The sequence below is a fragment of the Centroberyx gerrardi genome, chromosome 3 (genome assembly GCF_048128805.1).
Source record: "Centroberyx gerrardi isolate f3 chromosome 3, fCenGer3.hap1.cur.20231027, whole genome shotgun sequence".
NCBI classification, from domain to species: Eukaryota; Metazoa; Chordata; class Actinopteri; order Beryciformes; family Berycidae; genus Centroberyx; species Centroberyx gerrardi.
This window is the reverse complement of record NC_135999.1, coordinates 14,942,854-14,961,132: the sequence shown is the minus strand read 5'-3', so window position 1 is coordinate 14,961,132 and position 18,279 is coordinate 14,942,854. Positions and strand designations below refer to the sequence as shown.

The 18,279-nt window shown below is 42.6% G+C and overlaps 2 protein-coding genes across 2 annotated transcripts; one reads left to right on the top strand and one right to left on the bottom strand.

Moving 5' to 3' along the window:
- The first annotated feature begins 1,645 nt into the window (after positions 1-1,645).
- marchf1 (membrane-associated ring finger (C3HC4) 1) lies at positions 1,646-13,063 on the top strand. The gene is made up of 6 exons (XM_071923379.2): positions 1,646-1,763; positions 8,282-8,332; positions 8,821-8,894; positions 10,640-10,820; positions 11,058-11,202; positions 12,738-13,063. The coding sequence occupies exons 1-6, from the start codon at positions 1,677-1,679 to the stop codon at positions 13,058-13,060; spliced, it is 861 nt and encodes a 286-aa protein (XP_071779480.1). The 5' UTR covers positions 1,646-1,676; the 3' UTR covers positions 13,061-13,063.
- Positions 13,064-13,655: 592 nt separating this feature from the next.
- tma16 (translation machinery associated 16 homolog) lies at positions 13,656-17,530 on the bottom strand. The gene is made up of 7 exons (XM_071923400.2): positions 17,464-17,530; positions 17,244-17,347; positions 16,262-16,299; positions 16,013-16,097; positions 15,477-15,625; positions 15,321-15,363; positions 13,656-14,645 (listed from the first exon to the last, which is right to left on the bottom strand). The coding sequence occupies exons 1-7, from the start codon at positions 17,464-17,466 to the stop codon at positions 14,474-14,476; spliced, it is 594 nt and encodes a 197-aa protein (XP_071779501.1). The 5' UTR covers positions 17,467-17,530; the 3' UTR covers positions 13,656-14,473.
- Positions 17,531-18,279: the final 749 nt, after the last annotated feature.

Sequence of the window (18,279 nt, the reverse complement as noted above, 5' to 3'; positions counted from 1 at the left end):
CCCATACACAAACACAAGCTGGAGAAGCCTGAAGGCACGATGGCAGGAGCTTGCATCTGATCTTGACTCTGACAACCCTCCAGTTGCCAGCTGTCATTTTGCCAGATTTTTGTGCCATCTGGCCAGGGATTCGAACCGGCAACCTTCGGACTACTAGTCTGCTTCTCTAACCTCTGGGCTACCTACCACCCAAGTTGCCCACCGATTATTTCTACCAGCCCACCCTAATATAGCAGGCTAAAACCGGCCCTGCTGTAGATTGTTCTGGACAGACAAGATAGTTTATACAAGGACGTCTGTGATCTTCAGATGGCGCTGTAACTGACGGCTATACACTACACCATCTGAGTCACAAAATACAATCTCTCATCCCTTCAGCATAAACTTGCTTCCCTGTTCTTGCAGTGGATGAATGTTCAAGGTAAAAGCTGCTTTTGAACTCTCATCCTCGGTGTCTTTTGAGAGAGGAATGATAAATGTTAAAGACGAAGCTCTTTATTTTCAGCTATGACGCTGTCAGTCAGACAGGTTTGTCAGTCAGACCTGCATGCATGAAATAGCATTCATGCCTGACTTGAGTCTCTATAAAAAAAAATTTAAAAAATGTCATCTGAAAGCGACACTTTAGTCTCCTGGTGTAAACAGGACAGGAGAGACTCGCCCCCCTGTGCATGTGACCCGGGATTTTTATCTCATTGCCTAACATATTTTTGCTTCCCCACCTCAGTAGGCCATTGGTATTTAGTGACCGCTCTAAGTCACCCATTTCCCAGTTATGTCAATCATAATCCCCACCACCTGAGACAATTTGAAATAGGATTACACCACACACGCATGCACACACTGATGTGATTGTGTTATGACAGAAATGTGCCTTTATTTATTAAAGATGATGGCAGGAATGGCCTCCATCAACAATCTGTTTCTCATCAGGGAGTCCCCCGTCAGGTGATTAACGACAGGACCAATGGGGTAGACCTTGCCTGTGTATGTGTATGTGCGAGCGTGTGTGTGTGAGTGAGTGTGTGTTGCGTGTGTGTGTGCAGTGCGTGTACACAAGATGTGTAATCTTATTAGCAATAACACTAGTCAGAGGAGGGGATTGAGGTTAGTTTAAGCCCTAATCCTCATGGACCGTATGCTTATTTCCCAGCAAGCACGACAAGCCAGGCTCCGCCCCTCCAAGACAGACACTACACACACACACACACACACTACAGTTTTCACCTGGATGCCCCCGGCTGCCTGTTTACCGCTCTGCTTCATTTCAACTCTCTCTCTCTCTCTCTCTCTCTCTCTCTCTCTCTCTCTTTCCCTCTCTCTCTCTCTCTTTCTCTGTGGGAGGAGGAGGAGGAGGGGTGGGGGGGGGGGCGTTGTTGAGTAGTTTCCCAGTCGTCATGACGACCTCACACCCCACCATCTCCAGAGCCGTCTTCCTGTTACCACGGTGACCCGATCCTGTTCCATCTCCGCTCCTTCTCCCCTCTTGATGATACGGATTGGACCGATAACAGAGGAGGAACAATCCCGGAGCTCCATCTTATTTCCTCTGAGCGCGGGGTCGCGGATGGGACAGCGGATCACACACTGGGACGCGGCTGTGAGGACAGGCAGGTGCGGCGCGCTGGGAATGCTGTGGGAGTAACAACAGCGGAGCATCGCTTGGAGACAGCAGCATGCCGATACAACAAATATCTGTGGTTCCAGTCCGGGAGACGGCCAGCAACGGCAAGAGTGCCCCTCGCTCCAAAGACAAGAACGAGGTGAGACCCTGACCCCTAAACTCTAATCTCTGCACTTGGAAGTATCAGAGAAGGCTGTGAAGGTTGATTCTTTTTGTGTGTGTGTGTGTGTGTGTGTGTGTGTGTGTAGGAAAAAAAACTACTGTTAAATTGACTAGATTACAGAGATTTAAGATTCCAGAGAACTTTTTCTTTTGCCAGAAGAAGAAGTAGCCTAGAAGTCACCTGATCGGCTCTTGAACATTGATCTTGGTGGTGGAGGGGGTGGGGGGGTGCACGTGTGTGTGTTTCGTGACTTGCTTAGATGTGTGTGTGTGAGGTGCGTACATGAGTGCATGCATGCCTGTAGCCTAATCCCGACCTGATCTACACTGGCAGTGTCGCCCTCCATTATCAGCTGGCAGCCTTTCACCAATACCCATGTGAGACAAGTGTGTGTGGTGGAATGTAAACCTGACATTCTCCAAGTCTCATCTTTCTGTAAAAGCGTGTGCATCTTTTGCACCCCACACACACACATACACACACACACATACACACACACACACACACACGCACCCCTCCATTCTGCCTCTCAATGTTTCCTCTCTCTGTGTCTATTTATCCATGTGTCTGTTTTCTCTCTTTTTCTGTCTTTCCCCACCTCCTCCTCTCACTCACACAATCACCAGCCTTTTATCACTGTTCCTTCCCTTGGGGTTCGGTCCTCTCTGCCCCATGTGCTTGTAGAGCCTCACAGCACACAGCTGTAAGGCGTGTGTGTTTCAAGTGTGGTAAGTGTTTCTCTATGGTGACAGCAGGAAGGATGTGAGGGAAATACAGGATGGACCAAACCGAGGTCAGCGTGGAAATGCTGCACGTGTCTCCAGGAGTTGGGCGCTTAGGAAAATAATACAGCTTCAGCACGCTTATGGCTTTCACTGTGCTCTATGTCAGTTTGTATTAGTGAACATTTGCCAGAAACAAACAAGAAGAATTGATGTTGTTCCTTTTTTATTGTTGGTATACAGATTCATAGCTCCATCAGTTGGCAAAGTTGGAAACAGAAACTTAAACAGTCTCTATGATGCCTGTTTGGGGATAGGTGAATGAATATTGTATAGCTCCTATCCCTCATTTTGGCCAAATACAACACCAAATATTTTTTATTTCAATGTCAAAGTCAGTCACCCATTCATTGCCAATGCAGCAGTCCCAAGCATCTTGGAGTCTTGGCGTTTCATTCTGTGCCCAGTCCATCATAATCATCATCCAGTCCAAACCTAGAGTCCAGTTGGACTCTGATCTAAAGCATCTAATGTTTGATGTTAATACTGGGCCAGAGACTCCATGTTTCACACAGAATGAGTAAATACAGCTTCTTGTGTAATAGATCTGTTTGATTACATCACTATCTGTAATTAATAATCTGCTGTATAATAAGCCATCTAGACAAATGAATAATACTTTATTAATTTAGTAGATTTGCTAGCAATAATGCACAGCGTCAGTGTGCCTGAGATACTACTTGCATGCTTACTGTACACAGTGGTGGAAAGTAACTAAGTACATTTACTCAAGTACTTAAGTAGAATTTTGAGCTACCTCTACTTTACTTGAGTATTTCCATTTAATGAGACTTCATAACTTTACTCCACTAGATCTCAAATAGAAATATTGCACTTTTTACTCCACTACACTCTGACACATTAAGTTACTAGTTACTTTACAGGATAAGGCTTTGCATATAAAATGTAGGATACGTTTGTAAAATGTGATACGTACATTATCAAGTCACCCAACTGAAAGAGGAAGTGAACCATCAAATACTTTGGAATAACCTTCACAGATTAATGCACAGAAAATAGACCAACAGTCTACATCACACAACTGGGAGGCCATACTTAAGAATGAATGATTTTACATTTGTTACTTAAGCACATTTCATTGTGAATACATAGACATAGTAGACATTTCTACTTTTACTTAAGTAAAGGATTTGAGTACTTCTTCCACCTGGCTGTACATGCGTCTTATTTTAGTACAGTTTTCTGTGTACTTCTTGCTCCTCTCCATAATCTAAAAAAGTAGACCGCCCGTTTTTGATTGAGCAAAAATACCAAACGAGCATAATAAATGAAGCAGGTCTTATTTAATAGTTTGGATACAACCTGGTTTGTTTGAAGGATTTATTTTTTTCTAGTCTTCCAAACTTCCAAGCATAGCAATGGTAAAGCATGATATTGGAGAATTTACATCTTATTGTTTTAAATAGAAATATTTCACAGTGTGTAAAGCTAAACGTGCATTGTTAAAGTGTCTCAAAGCTGTGAAAGGTTTTAAAACTCCTACAGTGTGTACATTTTAAAGCACAACAGTCATAACTGCATAAATTATGATTGACGTGAACTATGCAAAAACTGTCGCCCTGTCTTCTGTCTGCAGAAGCCACTGTTAAGGAATCTATGTGTACATCTCCATCATTTAAAATGATATGGATTGGATAGTTAAAATTGAGGATATCGAAGATATTGTGACCAAACATCAACGCAACAACTGCAGCTTTATGGTTGGCTGTCTAAATGTGGCTGTAGGTGTCTAACTTTGATCCCACGCCAGAGTACAGAACCAAAATATAGCCCATGGTACATCACTTAATCCCTTCTGCAGAAACTTGCACATGTCCACACATAGACTCACTGAACACTCCGCTGCACATCTCCATCACTCTGTCAGAGCCTCGGCAGAGCGACGGGGGACAGGTGAGTGACAGCAGAATGTTTTCCTGGCACAGTATTTGCATACTGCATTGCTTTATGCTTTAAGAGACACGGCAGGGAGAGGCAGGCGCTGGCTGAGCTGTAAGTTTAGGCCTGTATGTCGCTCCAGCAGGAGGGAGCTGTGTGTTGTACCAGTCTTCACTTTTTAGGAGAGCCATCTTTGCAATGACAAAATTCTGGTTTCTGTTGTTTATGGATCCAGCAAGGATGTTTGTTTGTCACACTTCTTGCTCTGTCTGGAAATGCCAATTGTCTTTGAGAGTTGCAAGTATGCACTGTGTGCTGCGCCTCGTTGACGCTGTTTTGGACAATTTGGAAGTGCTTTGTTGTAGCATAGACCTTTTCAGGCTTTTACTCTTGTGAACATTGGACGTTACTACAGGTTCATTGCACTGGTGGAGGAGATGAAATTTATTGTGGGACATTTCTCGGGACATTTCTCCCTATTAACGCTTAGGTGCATGACAACTGATTCCTATATTATTCCATGACAGGGATTAAGAGGGAACCAGTGAAGTACTGTAGATATGGTATGTTCTTCTTGTTTTCATAAATCTAAGATTTCATAACTTTAAAACTTTTCAAGTTTAAGCCTGAAATTGGAAAATTGGCTCATGTATGTGAATACAGCAGGTGTTTTTGTATTCTACTACACTTACTACACAGTCCTGTAACCATCATATTTGTGTATATTTAAGAAGTCGTACTAAGCCAAGTTCAAATGATCAGTTACAAATATACTTTCTTAACAGGTTGCCTGTTCGCTCCCCAAACATCTGTGTCTTTCTCAGAAATGCAAATTCAAAAGCATAAAAACTCCTGCACATACCTAGACAAAACCAGACTATACGTGCATAGCAGTTGGCTTCTTGTGCACAAACACACTGCAAACACAAAGAAAAACATTTTCCTCTGAAACAAGCATGTTATTTTTTAATCATGTTGTGGAAGCTTGGAGTAGTGATGCAAAAAACTATATGCTATTCTCTACATTCCAGCTGTTGTTGTCATATAAATGCTGTGTGTGATTTACTGGCAGGTAGTTATACATTTCATGATTCATGATGACTTGATCATCTGTGTCTTTGTGTTGTTTTGTTAGGTTAGGCTGCTGAAACATTACACACACGCCTTAGACCACAATTAACGTGGCTGCAGTACGTGTGTCCATGTGCTGGAACACTGTAAGAGGCTGCAAGGTGTTTGCTTTGACTGGACAGAGGACTACTGATTTAAAACTGGCTATCAGCAAATCCCTTGATCAGCTTAGATGATGCTGCATTCTAATTGTGAAAGAGTCTCTTATTTATTGCACTCATTTGCACAGAGCGTGCACACAGGCGTGCCTGTGTGTGGGTTTGAGCTTGTGTGTTCTGTTCTGTCTTTCATATGTCAAGTATGAAAAATATGTATGTTCATTACTACATGCAAGTGGCCACTTTCATAGCAAGTAATTTCTAAGACACCCACCCATTCCAGTGGAATATTTCAAAAATCTACCATAAATTGTACAAGTTATATAGAACTTGTAACTTACATACTATGAAAGCAGCCACTTTCATACTATTAAACTTACAGGTATCATATATATAAATGCCTAACAAATCAGAGAAGGCAGACCTTATATGATTTTTTATAAAACCTTTTTATATGAGTGTACTTACTTTTATGTGTTACTTGCAAGGGGGCATGTACTAAAGACTATTTTTGATCCTTTTTGAAAGGACAAAAAGGAGGGTGGACTAGATAACGAATTTTCATTTCTTTCACATTTTTTACCCAATGACAATAATTTGCTAGCACTGGTGGCCATCCATAATGGATGAATGTGGGACACCATGTTAGCATCATATTGAATTCAATCAAGGAGGGGAATCAGAACTGTGGAGGATTTTAATAGATGTTTGCTTTTTCCCTGGAAGTCTCATTCTCCTGTGCTGCTGCTCTATGAATACTGGGAATGTGCTATGTTGCCATATATCTCTCGACTCTAATTTATGTCTCGCTTTATTGTCCACTTTTGCGAACGTACAACAGTATGCCCACTGGATGGATTTACTCACTCCAACACCAGGCAGCTGGCAGGTCGTCTAAATCTGCTAGTTGCTGTTGACCAAAGTCATGACCCAGAAAGTGTTTGTGTGTTTGTTGGTGGCAAATTTTCACACATAGCACATATCCAGCACATATCCATAGTGAGCCAGCTGAGGTTAGAAGTCTGTGTCTGGGACAAAAAGTGTTTAATCCCATAGTGCACCTGGCTGCCAGTGCCGTCAGCTGTGAGGCAGCGGGTACAGGACAGGTGAAGGTGGTCAGGAAATGACGTGTGGGAAGTTGATCTGGGAAGGACAGGAGAGAAAAGACCATTCTTCTAGCTAAGATTTCATCTTGCTATCACACACCAGCATAGGTCTACATTTTTCTTTAAAAAAGAGCTGGAAGTTTCTAACTGTGGTGAAGACTGCATAGCTTTGTCACATCCCTCCAGCCATAACATAATGAGTGTTAAGCCTTCTTCTTGCTCTGTTTCTCTGTTCAGGCAACTGCTAAGAGAGTTAAAGTGACAGGATTTAGGGCCAAGAAACTATTGAACTTATTCTTATGAACTTTATTCTTGGGTATCCATGTGACTAATGTCTTCCAAGAGAACGGCATGCTCAGTGGAAATGCATAGCTGTTCAGTTATTGTACAATATGTGGACAAATCCCTGCAGTTAAAGTATAGGCTCAGCCTGGATGCCTACATTTATTTTGGGGTTTAAAACAGAAAGTAAGGAAGGAAAGAGTAAAGGAAAGAGGAAATATGATGCATAGTGTAACAGCCTCAATACATGTTTCCAGTACCTAGAAAAACAGATTTGAGGTTTCATTTGGTGGCTTACCAGAACATCTTAGCGGCCATATTACAATGCGACTTAATATTTGGTAACTCCTACACAGGCTGTCTACCAATAGCTGAAACTTGTAAGATCCTGCATGAGGCACTGATGTCAATGCCTGATTGTTAATGTCAAGGTTGAGTTCAGACAGTTCAGTCAGTGTTCTGGAAAGTTCTAGCAAAAGCTCTTTAATGTTGCTGTAAATAGAGACACATTGCAGAGCAGCATCTCCTGCACACAGCAGGGCCACTAGGTAATAGGATTGGTTGGCTTTACCTCGGGTCAGAATGAAGTAATAGAGACACGTGGCCGAGCATGACTCTTGACGCTGGATTTTAACCAATCAAATACAGGACTGTCTGAGAGAACTCTGAATATTGTGTAACATATTGGTGATGATGTTACATGATGTACTGTTTCAGTATAACTTCATCAGCTTAATCGGCTTGTTCTGGTTTGTGAAAATTTACCCATCACTTTTCATCATTTTTTAGTACACATTCCTCTATAGGAGTATTTAAAGTCAGTGTTCGAAAACACATTTAGAAAGATAGATGCTACTAAAATGACTAATTATGCCTGTTTACTGTGAGCGATATTGAGATCTGGGGACAAAATGTGAGTGGTGACAGCGGATCCCCTGGGCTTCTTATGTTGTGATTGATGCTTAGTTTCTATGGAGGTGTGTGTGCTGAACAGTGAAATTTTGTTCTGTCATGTCATTTCATTATATTGTCAGCTATTAGGTTGCGTGTGTGTGTTGTACGCACCGAGAAAGCGTTGGTAAAGCACCTCTGTCTATACGGCTGGCCTGCCATTAAAGCATCATATTTCTTGGTGTTGTTGGGCACGCTCTGATGGTTTTCCTTCTCTCCTTCTCCCTCGCTCCATCTCCCTGCAGGGGAGGAAGGCTCCTGGGCGGTCAGGGAGTCGATCCAGCAACATCTCCAAGGTAACCACTGAATGTCAGAGAGCTTAAAGGGCCAATGATGGCAAGGTCACAGATCATACTGTATGGTAGCATCGCCTAACCAAGCAGAATCTGATGTGCTGTATGTGCTAGTGCTACAAGTCACTCCTGTGTTGCATTCACACTGATGTTGATCTCTCCTTTTTCATAAACTCCCTTCTGACTAGTCGCTGGCTGTTTACTTGCACATCAATATTAAATCTTATTCTAGTTATTGAGGTATTCTGAGTCCTCCATTCTGTGACGCATGTAACACTAAACGCTGCTTAAGATAACCCAAAATGTTCACATAATAAGCCGTCTAATTACTTAATCTTATCATGTCATAATCTGAAAATTGAGGCGTATAAAGATGTTCTGATTTTGGACCAATCGCTCATGATTGATTTATTTTAAGCTTCTGAGTTATGATTGATCATTGTACTTGCATAGCAGTATGAGAGCTAAATTGAGTCCATTGGTTGTTGCAGGCCAGCAATTCTACAACGGGATTGGGTACAGCCTCAAGGACATCGATCACCCCGTCTGCTCAAGACATTTGCAGGTGAGGCAGCTGCCTTCTCTGACTATTGTGCAGAATTACAGTTACCTCGCACTGGACTGCAATCACTGAAGGAAAACTACTCATATTAAGAATTCCCTCCTGCTTTTCCTGTAGTCTAGGACAGTTCCTTGAATATATGTAAACATGAACATCTCTTGTAAGGCTAGACATCAGAGCACCCAGACTTTAATCTGTGATGTCGACATGCACAGTTTAAAGCTGTTCCATTGACAAGCAGTGGGAAAACATATAAAATTCAGTGGTATTCCCCTAGCATCCCACCGTATCTGTGACGCTTTTATGTGTGAGTGTGTGTGTGTGTGTAAGATGGTTGATTGCAGAAATGCGAAAAATAATTCAAGGCTGCCCTTTTGAATGAGATCCATTGGTAGTCTGGTCATCATCGGCCCTTGTGGCTTTAAGGCTGGGCTGGAGTGACTCACCGCAGGACGACCACGCAGTCCTTGCTACAACGAAGGGCACCTGTGATTTGCGTACTGTATGTCTATGTGTGTGCATGGATCTCCATTTCTCACTTGCCACACTCAAAACATCCCATATCCCTAGATACCTTGTCAACTGGAGACACTATATGGCTTATCACCATGGTGTCATACAGTTGTGGGAAGATACTGGCCAATGGCAGTTAAAGTGCATACGATCAGGTTTCAGCACATTTGTTTTGTTTATCTCATCTCTTTCATGTCTTTTCATCTCATTTCATCTCATTTTTCCATGTCTCCATCTCTGTGTGTGTGTGTGTGTGTGTGTGTGTGTGTATGTGGTTGTGTGCTCAGTTCTGGCCAGTTGACACGTTTGGACGAGGATGTTTCTGACTCGCACAAACACAGCAAACACACACACACAGCCGTGATGACTGTCACCAGCACAACGCTGGGTTCGTCGGCCCAGACCCAGAAGAAGCAGAAGAAGCAGGTGAAGCGCCGGCACCGCCGCAAGAGGGACAGCTGCACCGCCTTTGACTGCGTGGACACCAACGCCAAACAGGAGCAGACCGACCGCAGCGACCGCAGCCCCAGCAGCGACCGCAGCGAGAGGGGGGAGAAGAGGGAGCGGGCCCCCAAGACTCGGAGGGAGCTCGCCCCGCGCCTGCGAGGCTCAGCTCCCCCGTCAGACTCCACCTCAGAGGAGGAGGGGTGGCGTGAGGCCCGCAGCTGGAGTAAGGAGAAAGCCCGCAGAGGGGGGCGCCGCCGCAGCGGAAGCAGCCGTGAGAGGGACGAGGTCAATGGGGTCAAGGGAGGGGAAGGCAAAGGAGAGGTCATGGAGCTCCAGTCCGTGGGCTCGGATGACGGGAAGGAGAACCAGGCGCTGCTGGAGAACGGGGGAGGCCTGAAGAAGCGGCGCAGCGGCAGGGGCTCGCCGAAGAGAGAAGGCGGCGGCTCGCCAAGAGAAGGGTCGCAGGGCAGAGACGCAGAGAAGACATACGGAGGCTACAAGTCACGCAGCCCGCGAGGCAGCTCCTCACTGGCAGAGGAGGGGGAGGAGCTTATCACCAAGCGCTACCAAGAAAAGGGGTCGGGGGGCGGGGATATGGCCGTGCCCACCCCACAGAAACACTGCAGCGTTAATGGTGGAACAGCACACTTCTACTCTGAGGACTCGGAGGTGGAGGTCTGCAGGTCAGTGGGTATTTGTGTGTGCGCTCTGAACATCTGTCAATATGTTTTACTTTTCATGATGCATGTTTGTACTCTATGTGTGTGTGTGTATGTGTGTGTGTGTAGGATCTGCCACTGTGAGGGGGATGAGGAGTGCCCACTGATAATGCCGTGTAGGTGCACAGGTAGCCTAAGATTCGTCCACCAGGCCTGCCTCAACCAGTGGATCAAATCCTCAGACACGCGCTGCTGTGAACTCTGCAAATTTGACTTCATCATGGAGACACAGCTCAAACCCTTACGCAAGGTACACACACACACACACACACACACACACACACACACACACAACTGTTGCTCAGAGGGGTGGCCTGGCAAAGAAGCATGAAACCTACACTTCTACACATTGATAACATACACAGGTGTCAGGATGGAATAATGAACACCAATTCTCTCTCTCCCTTCACCCCTCTTTCCTCTCCTTGGGTCTATCTCGTGTTTCTTACTCCCCCTCCCCTCCCCTCTCCATCCCTCTGTCTTCCAGTGGGAGAAGCTACAGATGTCGAAGAGTGAGAGGAGAAAGATCTTCTGTTCAGTGTTGTTTCACCTGATAGCGATAGTATGTGTGTTGTGGTCAGTCTACGTTCTGGTCAAGAGAACTGCGGAAGAGATCAGACTTGGCAGGAACGGTCAGTACTTTCCCACTTCCCTCCCCTCTCACATACCAGTGCCATGCAGAGCAATTTTGGAAACTTTATGTTTGACTATGTGTGATTGGTGAAAAGGAATCTATAGCTTTTCATATACTGAATAATGACCAATTATTCTATCATTTAATGGTCATTTCTAACCAGTTCATTTTCCATTATGTAGTTTTAACGCATTTGTGCTTGAACTCTAATATGCAACATTATACTGTAAAAAAGTGAAAGTATACAAAGTCATTGCATTTTATTTTTAAGCTACACTAATCCAATTTCTGCCACCTAAATTCATAGCAGAGCAAGTACAGTAGAGTGTTGTATTATTGTACCATAGTCAAACACCACTGATGGTCAGAATGGCTCAGTGTAGTGATCCATGGCAACTTGCCTGTTCACAGGCTGATCTCTATGCCTGCCTAACTGGTTATGTGACTTTCAAGACAAGACGTACAGTAGCATATCCTGTGTACTCAGCCATCGTACTCTTGCATTCGCTCAATCTAGTGACACTAGTGAAAAGTGTGCGTGCATGTGTGTGTATGTGTCCTATACCATTCCTCAGTGTCTAAAGACATTGCCTTTAGACACATATTCATGAGGACTATGGAACTATGGAAGCCAAATTCAGCTGTATTTGATACATGGTTGCCAGTATAATAATAATATTGATGCCTGTAAACATGTTTAATCTCACCAAATATATCTGAGAATTAATGGAAGTTCCTGTTTAAATGAGGCAACAAACTGCATTAGCTTTGATGTAAAACTACTATGCCATTTACATTATAAAACACAAGATATTGAGTTGTATGTACCATATAATAATGCTGCATACATAAAAAAAACTGATGCAATTTAGGGAATTTAAGCAATTTAAGCATTTAGCTGAGGCTCTTATCCTGAGCAGCTTTCTTTGAATGAACAGGTAGAAGTTCAGTGTCTTGCTGAAAGACACTTTGACAGGACACATTATAGCTGTTGATGGACACATACAGTCTGATGCCAACTGTTGCCACAATTTGTTTGAGTCTGTTTGAGTCTGTTGCATATTTGCACATTTACTGCAAATTGACCCCTCACTGCTTTGAATTCACTCTCCCTGCAACAGCTACTTTCATTAATATATTGTTTTGGTTTTCACTTAACAGTGTGGTGTATTGTGCTGTGATGGTGGTGTATTCATATTGTCTTCCTCATAATGTAGGACCTAAGGGTAGAGACAAAAACATAGATGCAGCATGGTAGGAACATTTTATATATATATATTAATAAATATTAATATATATATGTATTATCATACATAATAGCGTAGAATACGTTTCTACAGAGATCATAGAAATAAAGAGAAACTACACTTACTCTTGATTTCAGACGAATTGTGGAGAGTTTCTCTTCTGAAGTACTATTCGCCACAGGGTAAGCACAGCTCTGTTCACACTAGCCATCTTGGTCCCTGACACATCCAGCAGGTTGACCCACAACCCCTCTTCATGTGTGTGTGTGTGTGTGTGCACCCTCAGGTGTCCTGGAGTGGCCGTTCTGGACCAAGTTGATCGTGGTGGCCATAGGCTTCACAGGCGGCCTCATCTTCATGTACATCCAGTGTAAAGTCTACCTGCAGCTGTGGCGCCGCCTCAAGGCCTTCAACCGCATCATCACCGTGCAGAACTGCCCCGAGAAAGGCCCGCGCCCCTCCCAGGCCCGGCCCACCGCCCTGATCAACGGCAAGCACGAAACCGTGGAAGTTCCCATTAGCTCCGCCCCTGTCGCAGCTCCAGAGGCGCAGACGGACTCTGACCTGTCAGTGGAGGCTGCTGTGGCACCTGCACAAAACCCCGTCTGACTCTCCTCCCCCTCACATAAGCGCAGTCCTAGATCACACCCTGCTCACACAGCAGCTAGTGCAGTACTTCTGACCACAAGCCGGTGTGAGTAGGGTGTGATGAAGACTCACTGGGTGTTGACAGTTTTGTTGTGTGCTTCTTCTTGTCTCCTGTGATTACTGATCTTGTGAGACACAATGGATGGATTCAAAATGAAACAACCTACCCAGTCCTTCAGTGATGAAAGGAATGGTAACGAGGAGGAGGGATAGAAGTGGAGGTGCAGTGGACAGAAGGTCAAGACAGAATGTGAAACAAAGAGCAGGTGAGGAGAGGATGAGGAAAGGAAGCCATCAGAGAGGGAAGACAACTTGAAAAGGCTGTAGTTACGTGGTAATGTGAGGCTGTTTTATTACTGTATGCATTTTCTGAAATTGCACTTAAGTGGGTCAAATGTGAGAGAACACCCTATGGATGCTGATACTAGCTATTAACCAACTCTCCTTCTGGACAATCAGGTGCTCAGACACCAGAGTCAGATATAATCAGAAACTATTTAGACAAAGTTATTTAAGCAGTATCTGTAGCTCAGTCTGACACATCTATAAAATTGAATGTGTTGAAAAAGTTGAAGCAATTTATTGTCATAGGGGCAGTGCTACATTTTTCCTAAAATAGCAAATCCCAAGTAGCCCAGTTGTTACAACATTCTGCTTGACAGTATGCAGCTTTATGGTCCTGCTCTGCCAGGTACCAATATTTATAAATTTATGTTATCACTTTGATGGTTCCCATTCATATCTTCAGTGTTTTGTACATTAGAGTTAACAGTGGTTGTGGTTGTTGATTTGGACTGACACACTGTGTGTGATTGACCATTAAGTCTACTAATGGCAACAGTTGTTTACACCTCTTTTCTACAGTTTTAATTTGGTTTTTTATCAGTTAACATTGTCCCATCACAAAAAAATCCAATTTTCTCTGTCTTATATCCACCACAGTATTAGAGCATTCAATTTCTATGTCACAAGCTTTTTTCTATTTCTGATTGGATGAAATGAGTATTCAAGTGACATACAATGCAAATTTGTTTGTGCAATAAACAATGAATGTAGATCCCCTCACTATGCTTGTGTGAAGTTACTGACCAATGGGACATAAAACAGCGACAAGGGCAGATTGCTTATTTTTCAGCTGTCCTTGCAGTTGACTCTGATGTTTCGTCGCCATCTTCTGGACAATGTTGGAAGAGCAGCAAGCTTCAACTGAAGCACGAAGGCACACACACATGTACACACTTTTTTACAGCGTAAAAAAGTCTATAAATACAGCTCTAGGCCTGATTTGATGTTGTTCAGTTCCACAGGTAAAACACAGTTCTACAGGCTGCTGTCCCGGATGGATGACTGAGGCTTTGATATTGAGCCAAGGCCTCAATCTGAGTCTGACATCAGCAATGCATCGTCCACCTGGTCATCTTCATCATCCTCATCATCCTCTCCTGCCTCATTTTTCTCCTCTTCTTCGTTCTTTCTGTCCAATCCTTTGTTAGACACCTTTCGCAGTTTAATGTTTGGAAGTTTCTTCAGATCGCCAGACCATTCTCTGCAAAATCACCAAACAACATCCCATGTTATCAGACAGCATGTTAATGAATTAGTTTATTTAAGATAAGATCACTTTATTAATCCCCTTGGGGAAATTCGGGTGCCACAACAGCAACTGGCAGAACAGTACCAGGGAAAAATAAGTACAGAAGATAATAAAGAGAAGAGGTAATAAGATAAAAAATAAAGGTAATGTACAGAATATAAAACTATAGAGACAGTGCAAAAATGCAAATAAATGCAAACAATAATAATAAATCACGTATCACATATATATGTGGTTTTGACTGGTCCAATGTGCTAATCCTACAGTTGAATCACAACTTGAATCCAAAACTCTCATCCTCTCTTTTCACTATGTAAAGCCGTTGAGTCTTTGCATCCTTTCTCTCCAATGCATTTTTGTGAAAGGAAGACAAGAATAAAAAATGATCCTTTTTCATCCCTCTTAATGTGCTTTATGGAGGAGGCAGCTAAAGGATACAGATGACAAGACTCAGGGACTGTCACGACTGTTTCAGCAGGCTAGAGCTTTGTGTTTGAATTTCGTCCTCGGCACGATCATATTCTATATGCAGTCTTTGAAACTGAATAGTTAGGGCCTCTGCTTATTGCAAATACACTGTACTGAAACTTCAGTTTGAGCTAGAGGATTTAATTCCCATCCACTAACCTGAATGTTTTCAGATGCTTTGCATTGATGATGTCTGGGATCTCTGTGAAGAAGACACAACATAGGGCATCATGACTCATTCTCAATAGTTTTGTTTGCGTGTGTGTGTGTGTGTGTGTGTGTGTGTGTGTGTGTGTGTATAACAGAGGGACTCACCAAATCCATTGCTCTCATACTCCGCTCGCTCTCGCTCTACGGTCTGTTTGATGACAGCCTCTCTGGCGCCATGGAGACGACCCTGCCGACCCTTGATCCCATTCATCAACTCAATCTGCTCAACTTCGGAATCAAATCTTTGAAGGTACCTAAACATACGCATGGAAACACAAAATGGTGCGTTCTATTAGGTATAGAAAACTGAAGACAACTTGGACAGAAGAGAGATTTTGATACATGTCAGTGGCTTTGTTTACATGGACGCTTACCATTACCTCATTTCTTTTTATTCCTAAATTTAAAGGTACTTGTCCCAACACAAAATCCATAATATTAAGCCAATAATGTAATTCTCCAAACAATGTGCAGATTAATCTTAATGATAAAATACTAAAACCAGACTTACTAACCACTAAAAACAGACAATTCTAAGAAATAGAAACGTGAACTTGTATGTCTGAAAATGAACAGAAGCAACACAAAAATTGAAATTAAAACTAAAACGACTAGTGACAATCACAAATAATTTTTTTGACCTTTCAATGATGTCACAGGCATCTTCTTTTGTGTACGCCGTCTTTGTAGGATCCAACTGCTTCTGGAACCACAACAGTTTCTCACCTGAATATAAAGAGAGAAAGAAAAGTAGAAAGAAAGAAAGAAAGAGAGACAGAGAGAGAGAGAGACAGAGAGATAGGTTTTAATGGAGGGTAATTTCATACTTCCACCTACTTGCCATGTAAAATATCAAATAAACAAAAAAGATTAATTTTGAACCAACTCACCAATGCTGCTCAGTCGTGTGGCTTTCTCATTCTTCTGCCTAAAGTATATATATAAAAAAAAACACTGAAATTAAAGCCATGCCATCAAAACCCATAGCACTTTCTCTGAGGAGAGTTTGTGACATTCAGTATTTGTTAGCTAGTATTTAGTTTTATTTTGTTCGGGAATAGTTACGTTGTAACTAGTTGTAGTTTGTTTAATTCATATTTTAGCATGTTCTCAGGAGATAATTCCTTTTAGCCATGTTGTATGAATGAAAACTGTGTTTTTCCTTTAAAACAAAATAAATGATGTCACCTATCACCTGGCACCAAAGATCAGCCAATAGCAGATAAGATAAGATAGCACTTTATTGATCCCCTTGGAGAAATTCAGGTACCACAGCAGCAACTGGCAGACAATGCCAAGGAAGTCAAGTCAAGCATAATTCAAGTACAGGAAGGCAATAGAAGAAACAGCAAGCAGATGGCCATTTCAGTAGCATGCTTTTTACCATCAGATGTCAGGCTTTACACAGATTTGGGTTTGGGGTTTAGTTACTCTGCTTTAATATTTCCAAGGGACAGTAGTAGATTTGTATGGCTGTCTTCTGATTTCTCATTATCAAAATTAATTAAAAATTATTTATAGCCATGGCTATAAAGTGTCTATTAGTGTCTAGTAATCCTATCATACATTCTAGAGGGATCAAGTCCCTACAGGAATATCGTAGTGATACCATTGGGAAATAGAAATATCATTACATATCATTCACGTAATGAACTCACTATTGAGCACCAAAGACATACTGTACGACTTTAAGTACCTGTGGGAATATAGGAGTATTGCAGTGATCTTGTGTTGGTGTATGTAAGCGATTTAATATTTATTATTGTGCAGCTAATACTAGTTTTACAATTCAGTTTTAAAGTAGTCAACAGCGCCCACGTGTATTGCCTGACATACATGTATATGTCCATATACATATGTGTATTTCCACACCTCTCTTTCTTCCCCAGTCGCAGCTCTTCTCGGGCGAGGTAGGCAGCTTTCCTGCTGAACGGATGCACAACCTTCTCCGGGGCTTTTCCTTTCTGCGCCTTGGGCTGAAACACACAAAGCGACACTGTCACACTTTAAAACCACTGTTTTATTTATTTGAGTTATTTATTATTTTACAGACAAAACATAACTTGCAGCCACCGCACGCTAACTACTTTACCATTTTAACTGTGAGAGGTAGCGCTGTGAAAGGACGCGTGATCCTCTGTTGACAACTGAACGGGAAGTGGACTGGTCCGTCTGTAAAATATGTCTGAATCTGTTGCGGATGGTATAACAAGGTTCCGGTTTCCATTGAGTACCGAAGTTTGTCACAAATTCATTAAAAAAAAAAAACGTTCACTTTGAAACTGTTTTTTTAAAATAAGATCATTAAAGGCTGAGGGTTCAAATCATTTTTCTAATGATTTCTCCGTGCAAAATCTTCTTTATTAATTATATAGCCGGCTGTGGTCGTGGGTTTGTGGTGCATTTTCAGGTCCCTTTAATTTTAGACAGACAGACAGACAGACAGAGAGGAAAAATGCAACTTGCTTCAGACCAAGGAGGTTCTATGTTAACTTAGTCTGAACATGATAAAAAGGTTTTCCTGTACCAGTGTGCATTGACAAGTGATTTAAAAGATAACTGATCTGGTTAGCCTGAGCTCCTCTAGCAGCTTGGGAGCTCTGACAGCAAAGGCCACGTTTTGTAACAAGCAGTCCTTGGAGCAACCAGTAGGACCAGACCAGAGGATCTCAGGCTGAGCTCTCTTACATGATCCTGTCTTCTTGATCTGGTTAAGAGCCTTGCTGCTGCACTTTGCACTAGCTGCAGTGAGGAGAGGGAAATACTTGGAAAACCTTAAGAAGCATCTGTCTTAACCAGGGGTTAAAGTGGGCCGGAACGATCCGGAACGGCGTTCCGGCACCTTCGATTAATAAGTAAATAATTCTGATTGGCAGTTTCATACATAATAATGTCAAGCTTGTTCACA